Here is a 12,683-nt window from a genome sequence, read left to right on the forward strand (position 1 = left end):
CTCACTGAGCAGCCATTTCAACTCTACTACATTAGGAAGATAAACAAAAAGACCAAACAATAGATGTGGGGCTGGCAAAGGCACTTCCATGCTCACAAACAATTAGAGTGTTTTTGACAGTGAGAGACAGTAAAGTGAAGATAATAATTACCTGAAATCAGCAAGACTTCCAGAAGAGCTTTGGAAAGAAAGACAAGAGAGAGAAAGTGTGTGTTTGTTAGTGTATAAGTGTTGGTGAAAGAGAAGTGCAGAGATAAGAATGGTTTGTGTTTGTATGAAGAAGGAACATGTGGCGGTAAAGGGGACAAAGTGCTGCTCGCAACAGGTGGAAAAAGAGGAAAAAACTTGTATTCTTATATAAAAAGCATGGTTATTTCTGTTGCGGCAGTGATTATAAATGCAAAAACAAAACAAAATGCAAGATTTTTTTTTGAGATATTTATTTTTTGCAGGAACACTGCTTTATATATGCTTTAATTAATGCAGCAGCCTCTGCTGTTCTGACAGTTACAAGTTTAGAATCTGGTCATGTGACTATAACCATGAGACATTTATGTCCAGAGTTCACTAATGTTGGACTTTTCATTTACTTATATAGAAGAAAGGGTTAGCAAGTTTAAACGTTGAGGTGAGCAGTAAATAAAATGGTTAAACAAACTGCTCCTCTTCCTGGAGTGAAGCACAGCCTGATAACCCTCCCTCTTCTTCCTGCTCTTAAACACAGCACCTCCTCTCTGTCCACGTGTTTCCTCGTTCCCTCCCCTTCAGATCTGCACTTTGAAGATGGGTGTAACCAACATGTGGTGACGTGTAAGAGCTGACAGGCTCCATTCACTGCAGAAACATGTTGTTGAGATCAGAGCTCAGACTAGTTTCAGTTTTAAGGAAGAGAAACTCACACAGTCACTGACACTGAGAGGAGAAATGGCGCAGAAAGGAGTTCAGCTGGACCGAGAAACCTTCTCTTGTTCCATCTGTTTGGATCTACTAAAGGATCCGGTGACTACAACCTGTGGACACAGCTACTGCATGAACTGTATTAAATCCCACTTTGATGAAGAGGACAGGAAGGGAATCCACAGCTGCCCTCAGTGCAGGAAGACTTTCATACCGAGGCCTGTCCTGGAGAAAAACGTCATGTTTGCAGCTTTAGTGGAGCAGCTGAAGAAGACTGGACTCCAAGCTGCTCCAGCTGATCACTGCTATGCTGGACCTGAAGATGTGGCCTGTGATGTCTGCACTGGGAGGAAGCTGAAAGCCATCAAGTCCTGTTTATCTTGTCTGGCCTCTTACTGTGAGAAACACCTCCAACCTCACTATGATGCAGCTCCATTAAAGAAACACAAGCTGGTGGCCCCCTCCAAGAAGCTCCAGGAGAACATCTGCTCTCGTCATGATGAGGTGATGAAGATTTTCTGTCGTACTGATCAGCAGAGTATCTGTTATCTCTGCACAATGGATGAACATAAAGGCCATGAAACAGTCCCAGCTGCAGCAGAAAGGACTGAGAAGCAGAAGGAGCTCGAGGTGAGACGACTAAACATCCAGCAGAGAATCCAGGAGCGAGAGAAAGATGTGAAGCTGCTTCAACAGGAGGTGGAGGCCATCAATGGCTCTGCTGATAAAGCAGTGGAGGACAGTGAGAAGATGTTCACTGAGCTGATCCGTCTCCTCCAGAAAAGAAGCTCTGATGTGAAGCAGCAGGTCAGATCCCAGCAGGAAACTGAAGTGAGTCGAGTCAAAGAGCTTCAGGAGAAGCTGGAGCAGGAGATCGCTGAGCTGAAGAGGAAAGACGGCGAGCTGGAGCAGCTCTCACACACAGAGGATCACAACCAGTTTCTACACAACTACCCCTCACTGTCAGCACTCAGTGAGTCTACACACTCATCCAGCATCAATATTCGTCCTCTGAGCTACTTTGAGGATGTGACAGCAGCTGTGTCAGAGACCAGAGATAAACTACAGGACATTCTGAGAGAGGAATGGACAAACATCTCACTGACAGTCACTGAAGTGGATGTTTTACTGTCACCACCAGAGCCAAAGACCAGAGCTGGATTCTTAAAATATTCATGTGAAATCACACTGGATCCAAACACAGCAAACACACATCTGTTATTATCTGAAGGGAACAGAAAAGTGACAAGAAAAGAACAACAACAGTCTTATTCTGATCATCCAGACAGATTCACTGCATGGTGTCAGGTCCTTAGTAGTGAGAGTCTGACTGGACGTTGTTACTGGGAGGTGGAGTGGAGAGGGGGAGGAGTTTATGTAGCAGTCGCATACAAGAATATCAGCAAAGCAGGAATCTCAGATAAATGTTTATTTGGATTCAATGACAAATCTTGGGCTTTACATTGTTACATAAACAGTTTTCAATTTTGGCACAACAATGTCCGAACTGTCCTCTCAGGTCCTCGGTCCTCCAGAGTAGGAGTGTACCTGGATCACAGAGCAGGTATTCTGTCTTTCTACAGCGTCTCTGAAACCATGACTCTCCTCCACAGAGTCCAGACCACATTCACTCAGCCGCTCTATGCTGGACTTTGGCTTTATTTTTCAGCTGGAGCCACTGCAGAGTTGATTAAAGTCAAATAGAGAAGACAGGTTCATGTTGATCCCTGACCATTATATGTACTTGTGTAGTTTCTAAATGAGGCTTTACATTTTAGAAGCTGAGAAGTTCAGTGGTCCATTGATGTGTGAAAATAATATTGCACTGATTCAAACTGTACTTACATTTATATACCTTACATCAATATAAATCTGAATTTGTTCTTATGGCTGATAATCATGTGAGTTTAAATGATACTACTCTTCATATTTAGCATGTTTGAAATCTGTCATCAGTCTGGTTAGTGGTTTTATTCTGTAGTTGCTGTAGTGGGTTGTCAAATGCAACAATATATTGGAGCTGCAGTGATTCATCAGTTAGTCAATGATTAGAGAATTGATTGTTTTATCATTATTTTAGTCACATTTAAAGCTGGTTCCAGTTTCTGAAATGTGAAGATTGTTGATTTTCTTGATCATATATGACTGTAAACTTAATGTCTTTGAGGTTTGAACTTTCACAAGAAAATGCAACAAAAAATTAAATCCTTGAGGTTTTTGATATCATATTATCATTATTATTATTATTATTGTTGTATCTACAGTGATGACATTTAATGTCTTTTTGAGATGAAAAGCTTGATCACACTCAGTTATTTATACATTTAAATATAAAAAACCAAATCAGTGTTCCCCAACCCCCGGGCCCCAGACTGGTACCAGGCAGCAAGAGAAGAAAACATTTTTTTGTACCGATACTGGTTTTATTTTGTTGTATTTATCCACAACACCTTAATAGCCGGTCGGTGACACACAAAAGGTTGGGGACTGTTGAACTAAATGATACAGGCCTGTATATTGTGGAGGATAGACATGTTTCTTTGCCCTGAGCTGTGTCTGGCAGGCAGAGCGTCTCCACAAATCTGATGCTTCTGATTTGGAGAAAATGAGCTGAGGGAGACACCTGGTGGACAAACATAGACATGACAGGAAGAAAGACTAAAGTGCAGAGTGGAGACAAACAGCTGGAAATACTTGTTGGAAAGGATTGTCATGCTTCAGAAAAACACACAGCACACACTCTAACAGTCCTTTATTTGCACTGAAGGAGACACGTGAAGAAACCAAATCACACAATAATGAAGTGAACACATTTATAGCCAGTGTTCAAGATGATGGATAGAAATGAAATTCATGGAGCATTTATGCATTTTTATGTCTGTCTTACAGCAGAAGCAGCATTTACATGAACTCACAGGCCTTTTTCCACTGAACACTCTCTTCTTCATCACTTCATCTTCCTCTTCTGACTGATGCTGAGCTCCAACCCTTTTTACCTCCTGGAGATTCATATTCACTGAAATTTTACTCATGACTCAGAAACTGTTCAGTTATTCTTCATTTATTAGTCTATTTATCAGGAACCGCTGTTGATTTTACATGTAAAGGATTTTCCTTCTATCACTGAACCTTTTAAGGGTTTTCTCATCATAGTTTTGGGGAGTTTTTAATTAGATTTACAGCTTCAGAATAACTTTGTGATGTCAGATTAGAAAGTCTGTGTCCAACCCTGGTGTTTGATCAGATGTTTGATCCCTGCAGGGTTGGATTTTTTATATGAATGTTGAATTTGTTGTTTTGGAACTGAGTTAGATTTTTATTGATGGATGATTCGTTGTAAAAAGTGGTTCTACCAACAGTTTCTTTCTTTGTTATTAACCAGCAAGTAGACTTTTTCCCAGAAATAGAGTTTTGATTAGTGGAACTGACAAATAGTTTGAGGCTGATTTGGCTGATATGGGTGAATATTGTGCAGATAATGATAATGTGAGACACTTACTGACATGTACAGATGGATTTTCTAAGTATGCATGCAGGTGTCTTCAAACCAAGGCAGGAGCATCTGTTGCATCTGCTTTTGAGGATGAGTGGCTGGTGTACAAAGCGGCTGGTGTACAAAGGTTGGAGCCAAAAGCTGACTCAGTACATGTTTGTTTGATTTGAATGAAAACTTGATTTATAGCAGGGATCATGAAGGTCGAGGCGAGACATGGAGGGAATGACATGGGAGCAGGACTCACTGTCTTCTTTGTATTAAATGCTGAAGCAAAGCTACAGAGGGGCGTTTCTCCAGGATTGCAGTTGAGTGAGGAAAAGAACAACATGTCTGAGGTGAGTTTCTGGACTTACACTAGGAAAATAAAAGAAAAATGGCTCTTTTTTTTGTTGCCTACCTTGTAGAAGGTGACTTTGTCTCTAAACAGGAAAATGGGCAGTCAGGGGTTAAAGTGGATTCAGCAGGTGGAGGAACCCTAAAATCAGTTGCAATGGCTCAGTGTGGGGAAAACATTCACGACTCAGTATAATTACTGCTGAGAGCTCCAGTAGATTTTCTGAATGTACAGGCTGTGATCAGCTGACCTGCTGCTCTTTGTGGATTTACACAAGTGAATTCAACCAGATGTCAGCAGATGTTTCATTAGTTGAACTGATTTCCATCCTCTACACTGACAGTAAACTGTTCATGCTCTTTATATTAGACACTATTCAGCTGGTATGAAGGTGAAATTCAGTGAGTCTAAGCATCATCATCTTAACTTCAAATTCATCCCTGCTACACTTGATGTAACCAAACTCTGAGCATGAAACCACAGCCACTGTGCAGCAGTCACACACTGTTCTTTACTTTAAATCCATCACAGTGCAGCAAACTAACCTGTTTATCCTGCACTAACCTGCAACCTTTAAATAAACCAGTTAGTCTGCCTCAGTTTGTTTAACAGCACGTTTCACAATATGAAAAAACATAATGTCACATGTACAGAACCAATATCTGATTTAAAAACATGAAGACTTACATGTGAGCTTTACAATCAGTCGTTGGGCCAAAAACAAGAAAAAGGAAACACTTTAAGCCCTGACTATGACACATAGTTTTTTCCACTTTTATCTCTTTTTCTGTGATATTCCTGGTGATTAATACACCAACAGGACTGAATTTCATGTGTTACTGTTTAATCTCAAAGCAGTTTGATTTGAGGCTCGCAGGGACAAAATAATAACTCCCCTTAAAGGTGTTAAACCTAAAGTAATGAAGGTCTCCTAAAGGTCTCTTAGTATTAGACTCTTGCTATTTCTGTGCCTTCATTCTAATGTGTACACTCTGTGTTTAGTTCCCCTGGACATGGCCCTGTTTTCCAGGAGCAGATCCTTAGTTGTGAATGATTGGAGAGTGGCTATAGCGAGCAGTGAGTGAGCGAAGAGAAGCTTTCCCTGTCCTCCCCACCTTGGATTTCCTGCAGCCTGGACCCCGTCACACTTGTATATAGCACAATTCCCTGCACTGTCTGTACATATACCTGGTGTAATAAACCCCACTATTTCTCCTCAAAGTGAAGAGTCCTGTGTGTGAGTCCTCAGTGAACGGTGACATCATTAGTACAGTAACAAAGTATTTTCTACTTCATTACTTCCTTCCTCATGCTGTAACCCTCGATTTCATTTGATGTGTTTTTCCATTTGATGAGATGCAGCTTTCCACACCATCTTTTGGAGCCTGGACCCCGTCACACTTGTGTTACTGAGTATAGCATGGTGGAAAAGTATGGAGAGAATCCCCCACTAAGCTTTTGGGTTGGCGTTACTTTAGATTTTGTTTTGTATTAATTGCATGCTTTGGTGTTTCTTTGTGTTTGATGTGAGGTGTGGGCCACACCCATGTGGGAGTGGAGATTCTACTCTAGTCCAGCTGCCAGCTATTTGGAGTTGAGTACAGGGAAAAGCTGATTGGGGAGGATTGGAGCCCTTCTCTATAAAGGGGAGAGGAAACAGGAAGTAGTTGTTGTCGTTGTTTTTAGTAGGACACTGGTGTAGCACGGAAGCCGCGAAGATCCAGGATGACGTGTGCACATTTTAACGGAAAAGATTTTTAACCTGGCCTGGTTTTGCTTTTAAAATAATCTGAGGATGTTGGAGGGAGGACTCATTTTTATTGGGATGTGAGTGGATGTGCTGGGAGGCAGGAAAACACACACTGGACTGGAGACTCTCTGTGCCCCTGACAAGGAAACTGGACCAGTTTTGGGGAAGTTCCAGCTCCCAGGATGTGATGTGGAGACCCAGCCTCGAATGAAGTCAGGCCTGAAAAGGTGGGCGGCAAGCCTTTTTGAGGAAGATGCAGGATTGATACGTTTTGGCTGCTTGTTCTTCCAAGTGACCACCTTTCCCCGGTTTGTATCCAGGCTAACAACCCTGACCGCGGTGGCTTTGGGCCTTGGATTCCTGGCCAGAGTTCTGTCTTCAGCCAGTAGTTTTACCCGCAGAAAGAACAAATAAATCTTGTGTAACCCATTGCAGTGTGCGTGTGGTGGTTCGTTACTGGTCAATATTAGAGCTACTACTTTCTTGTACGGAGGCCATTTTGGGCCCTACGTAACATTTGCCGTTTGTCGACAGGATTTGTGACCAGTATACAAACCCACCTGCCTTTGACTGATCAATATGGCGGATGAGCTATCTGAAACCATTAATATGGTGTCACCATTCTTTATTGGTGCGCCCTGGGTACCAAAATTTTGTGGGCTTAACACGAATTATGAAGTTTGGGAGAGCCAAATTAGTGCAATGCTCCGTGCTCAAAAGTGTCGATAGAACAGCAGTGTGATTTTGTACTGAGTGCATTAGGAGGAGAACCACGACGTGAAATTCTTATTTTGGAGCAAGTGGAGCAGAATACGCCAGATTAGATCTTTCTTCAACTTAAAGAACTGTATGGGGATAAAACAGCTGTGGGTACCTTGCGTGCCATGTTTTATGAGTGTAGACAAAGGGCAGAAGAGCCTATTAGAAAGTTCACTTTACGTTTGAGGGAGATAGGCCATCACCTGCAAACAAAAGAGCCACAAGACCCTCGGCATGCCGACCTGCACATGCGTGATCAGTTTCTCTTGGGCCTCAGGGAGGGTGAGATACAGCGTGATCTACGGCATCTGTTAAGGCATGACCCTAATCTCTCATTTGAACAGGTGCGTAAAGAGGCTTTGCAATTGGAAGCAGATGCGCTGCATAGTTTGTATGAAGACTCCGCTTGTGCCGTAGTAAAAGGGGATCTAAAGTGGCAGGATACTTTGAATTGGAAAGATAAATTTAAAGCGGAGATTCTCGCAGAAAGGAAGGAGCAAATTATGGATCTCAAGAATACTCTTCAGGAGGAGCTGAGGGAATTTGTTCGACCAGCACCAATGCCACAGACATGTTCAGCTCCCAGAGGTGAGAGAGAAAGGCAGAACTTTAGTTCCTCTCAGTATAGGAGATGTGCTGAAGTGTCTGAGCCACCCCCAGCGACAAAGCAAACCTCACGGTTGGTGGAACGACCACGGCATAAGTGGGATGAACAAGGGCAGCCCATCTGTAGTAAGTGTGGAGCCAGTGGACACATGGCAAGAGAGTGTCAGCGCACTCCATCTCAGATGGCTTTAAACGAGTAAATCCAGTCACTATGGGCCAGGTGACTGGAAAGGATGACAGTGGTCCAGCCCAGTTAAATCACTCTCAATTTCTAGGGACATGCCGTCAAGTAGAGGTATTCGTTGATTCAATTCAATTCAATTTCAATTCAATTTTATTTATATAGCGCCAAATCACAACAAAAGTCGCCTCAAGGCGCTTCATAAATACAGAGAAAAACCCAACAATCATATGACCCCTTATGAGCAAGCACTTTGGCGACAGTGGGAAGGAAAAACTCCCTTTTAACAGGAAGAAACCTCCGGCAGAACCAGGCTCAGGGAGGGGCGGCCATCTGCTGCGACCGGTTGGGGTGAGAGAACCAGAAGTTGATGGTAAGGAAGTGACATTTTTGCTAGATACTGGGTCTAATGTAACATTAATGCCACAAGTCTGTTTTAGGAGATTGTTTGGTGAGCAGGAGCCAGGAAAAGAAAGCGATCTCAATTGGTTAAAGCTGAAGGCAGCGAATGGATTGGCTATTCCTTATGTGGGCTATGTGCTAGCTGAAGTACAGGTGGGAGGCATTACTTTGAAGGATATGGGAATTGTGATTTCGAAGGACGATCCCAATAATCCTAATGCATTACCTATCTTAGGTATGAATGTCATCGTTCCATGCTGGGATATGCTTTTCTCGAAACCTCAGATACAGTCCCAGACCTGGCCTGTTGGCTCAATTGTAGACACTCAACAAGCGTGGGCATCCGATTTTCAGGACTGTCAGAGAATTCAGGCGGCTGTCCCTGTACAACAGGTAGGGACCCTTCAACCAGCTTATCACCATCCGGTGATGGTCCCTGAGCACAGCGAGCAGGTGATTTGGGCCAGGGCTCCACAGACACTGAGGAAAGGACAATGTATTTTGGTGGAGCCACTGGAAGGGCCTAGTACAGTTGCTGTTGCTCGATCCCTAGGAATTGTCCATAGAGGCCGAGTCCCCATCAAAGTAAGGAACCTCAACCCTTTTCCTATCACGTTACGACGTTACGAGGCCCTTGCTACATTCTCCACCGAAAATGTTGACATTCAGGAGCCTTTTGAAGTTACTTTTGAGCAAACCAGGCCAGGTATTGTTGAAGTTGGTGTGCACCAGGTGAGCCCAGAACCGCCTGGTAACGCTCCTCATATTGAAGTTATGACACAAGGGAAGTCAAACCTATCCATAGAGGAGCAAGAAAAGTTAAATGGTCTCTTGAGGAAATGGGGCGATGTGTTTGCTGCCGACGAAGAGGATTTTGGCCACACGGATGTAATCACGCACTCTATCCCGACAGGTATGGCACCTCCCATTAGAGAGCGGTACAGGCCAATTCCCCCTAAAATGTATCAGGAAGTGCGAGAGTTGCTGAATAATATGATTCGATCGGGGTGGTGAGGGAGAGCACAAGTCCCTGGGCAGCACCCATCGTCATGGTACGAAAAAAAAATGGGGAATTGAGATTTTGTGTGGATTACCGCAAGTTAAATGCAGTGACACATAAAGATGCCCATCCACTACCTAGAATTGAAGAGACCTTGACAATGCTGACTAAATCAAAATACTACTCCACTCTTGATCTAGCAAGTGGGTATTGGCAAGTGAAAGTTTCCGAAGCTGACAGAGAAAAGACTGCATTTTGTACTCCTTTTTGCTTGTATGAATTTGAAAGAATGCCTTTTGGTTTGTGTAATGCCCCAGCAACATTCCAAAGGTTGATGCAAAGTTGCTTGGGAAGTCAAATCACAGAGTCTGCTTTTGTATATCTGGATGATGTGATAGTATAGTCACTGGATTTCAACAGCCATCTAGAGCATCTGCAGGCAGTGTTTACAAGATTGAAGAGCTATGGGCTGAAGTTGCGACCTGATAAATGTGTTCTTTTCCAGCAGCAGGTGAAGTTCCTGGGTCACCTGGTGAACAGTGAGGGTGTGGCTTCGGACCCTGATAAGATTGCCGCTGTACAGAAGTGGCCGGCCCCGCAGACTATTCATCAGGTGCGTTCCGTTTTGGGCTTTGCCGGTTACTATCGGCGGTTCATTGCAGGATTTGCAAGTGTTGCTAGGCCTCTTAACTCATTGCTGGTGGGAGTACCTAAGAATAAAAAACAGAATATTCCCATAAACTGGGATGAGAATTGTCAACAGTCCTTTGATCTTCTGAAGCAGAAACTGCTAGAGGTACCTATTTTAGCTTTTGCTGATTTCAGATTACCCTTTCGGCTCTACACGGATGCCAGTAAAGTGGGCCTTGGTGCAGTACTTTCTCAAGTACAAGATGGGAAAGAATGTGTGATAGCCTATGCTAGCAGAAGCTTAGCACCCACAGAAAGAGATGATGCAAACTATAGCTCCTTTAAATTGGAGCTGCTCGCTCTGAAATGGGCGGTGACTGAGAAATTTAAAGACTATTTATGGGGGTCTCTGTTTACAGTTTATACTGACAATAATCCATTGGTCCATTTATCGACTGCAAAAGTGGGCGCAGTGGAGCAACGGTGGGTAGCACAACTTGCAAATTATCAATTTGATATCAAGTACCGGCCCGGCCAGGAAAATGTGAATGCTGATGTTCTGTCTAGAATGCCATTACAGGTGCAACCCCAAGATCTGGTGTCCCCACAGAGGATGGGTGAAGGAGCACGGGTTCAGGCTGTGAACATTGATTGGGATCCAGGACACTGGAAAAGCTTACAGGAGCAGGACCCCACGTTGTATAAAGTGAGACATTATATGGCCCAAGGAAGGAAACCATCGGGGGAGGAGAGACGTCAGGAGTCTACTGCAGTCTTAAATTACATGAGACAATGGTCACGGCTGGAGCTGTTGGAGGGTGTGTTGGTCCGCAGGAGAGTGGATTCCAACACATATGAGGTTTATTATCAAATCCTTGTTCCTTTGCAGGAACAGCAATTAACATGGAAGGCTTTCCATGAAAGGAATGGTCATCTGGGGGTGGCAAAGACATCTCAATGTTGCGCCGTAGTTTTTACTGGCTTCAAATGGAGAAGAGAGTGCGTGACTGCACAGCATCCTGTGAACGGTGTGTACGTCATAAAGGCCATGGTGACGGTAAGGCCCCGCTCGTTCCCGTTTTTACACACGCACCTCTCCAAATTGTGGCGGTTGATTTCCTTACACTAAGTAGACCGGCAGACTCATACCAGTACATTTTGGTTGCTACTGATATGTTTACCAAGTACGCTTGGGCAATACCTACCAGGGATCAGACTGCTTCAACCAAAGCTAAGATGTTGTTGAAACACATTATTCAGCCAATTGGATGTCCAGAACAACTGCACTCAGACCAAGGCACCAACTTTGAGTCCGCCCTCATAAAAGAACTTTGCCAGTATTATAATTGCCAGAAAAGTCGAACCACTGCCTATCACCCTCGGGGCAAAGGGGCCTGCGAACGTTTCAACCAGACATTAATAAACATGTTGTCCACCCTAGAGGAAGAGAAGCGAACTCGGTGGGTGCAGTATTTACCAGAACTGCTCCAGGCCTATAACAATTCTGTCCATGCATCTACAGGTTACACCCCCCACTACTTGATGTTTGGATGGAATGCTCGTCTGCCAGTTGAGCTGTCTATGGGGATAAAGAGATCCACAGAGCCAACAACCACCCAAGAGTGGGTTAAGAGACATCACGAACGCTTGAGGCTGGCATACCAAATGGTGGAGAAGAGCAGTCAGAAGGCTGCAAGCCGGATGAAGGGCAGGTATGATGTTGGAGCTAAAGCAGCTCCATTGCTCCCAGGAGAAAGGGTTTTAGTCCATACAACAAGAAGGGATGGACAAGGTAAACTGGCAGCACAGTGGGAGGAAGAGATCCAAATTATAGTCGGTCAGCCAAACCCTACAAACCCAGTTTACAAAATTTGGCCGGAAGGTAAAGATGGTCCTGTTAGAGTGGTTCATTGCAATCGCCTGCGCATATGTACTTTCCTACCTTCAGATGACTATAAAACAGGAGATGGCACCCCAGAACAAGAGACGACAGCCACGCATGATACAGCGACAGTCTCAGATCAGTGGTTGCTTCTATGGAGCATGGCACAGCAGAGGCCAGGGTCAGATCACTATCCCCCCTCCTACCAGTCTGCCCCTGCTATTCAGGAGGGTCTAAGGAGATCTGCCCGTGAAAATTTTGGGAAACCCCCATCTCGATATAGTTAGTAGAGTTCCCGAGGACGGGCTAGGAAAAAGTTGGGGTGTGTGTTACAGAGTATAGCATGGTGGAAAAGTATGGAGAGAATCCCCCACTAAGCTTTTGGGTTGGCATTACTTTATATTTTGTTTTGTATTAATTGCATGCTTTGGTGTTTCTTTGTGTTTGATGTGAGGTGTGGGCCACACCCATGTGGGAGTGGAGATTCTACTCTAGTCCAGCTGCCAGCTATTTGGAGTTGAGTACAGGGAAAAGCTGATTGGGGAGGATTGGAGCCCTTCTCTATAAAGGGGAGAGGAAACAGGAAGTAGTTGTTGTCATTGTTTTTAGTAGGACACTGGTGTAGCAGGGAAGCCGCGAAGATCCAGGATGACGTGTGCACATTTTAACGGAAAAGATTTTTAACCTGGCCTGGTTTTGCTTTTAAAATAATCTGAGGATGTTGGAGGGAGGACTCATTTTTATTG

At 44.0% G+C, this 12,683-nt stretch overlaps 2 protein-coding genes across 2 annotated transcripts; both read left to right on the forward strand.

Moving 5' to 3' along the window:
• The first annotated feature begins 821 nt into the window (after nt 1–821).
• Nucleotides 822–3,952, forward strand: LOC146522854 (tripartite motif-containing protein 16-like). The gene has a single exon (XM_085154076.1). The coding sequence runs from the start codon at nt 925–927 to the stop codon at nt 2,599–2,601; it is 1,677 nt and encodes a 558-aa protein (XP_085010202.1). The 5' UTR covers nt 822–924; the 3' UTR covers nt 2,602–3,952.
• A 4,206-nt stretch (nt 3,953–8,158) lies between these two features.
• LOC146522855 (uncharacterized) lies at nt 8,159–9,439 on the forward strand. Its single transcript, XM_085154163.1, has one exon. It carries the CDS (start codon nt 8,264–8,266, stop codon nt 9,437–9,439), a length of 1,176 nt encoding a protein of 391 aa, XP_085010289.1. The 5' UTR covers nt 8,159–8,263.
• The last annotated feature ends 3,244 nt before the right edge of the window (nt 9,440–12,683 follow it).

The sequence above is a fragment of the Neolamprologus multifasciatus genome, chromosome 3, assembly GCF_963576455.1.
Source record: "Neolamprologus multifasciatus chromosome 3, fNeoMul1.2, whole genome shotgun sequence".
In the NCBI taxonomy this organism is placed as follows: Eukaryota; Metazoa; Chordata; class Actinopteri; order Cichliformes; family Cichlidae; genus Neolamprologus; species Neolamprologus multifasciatus.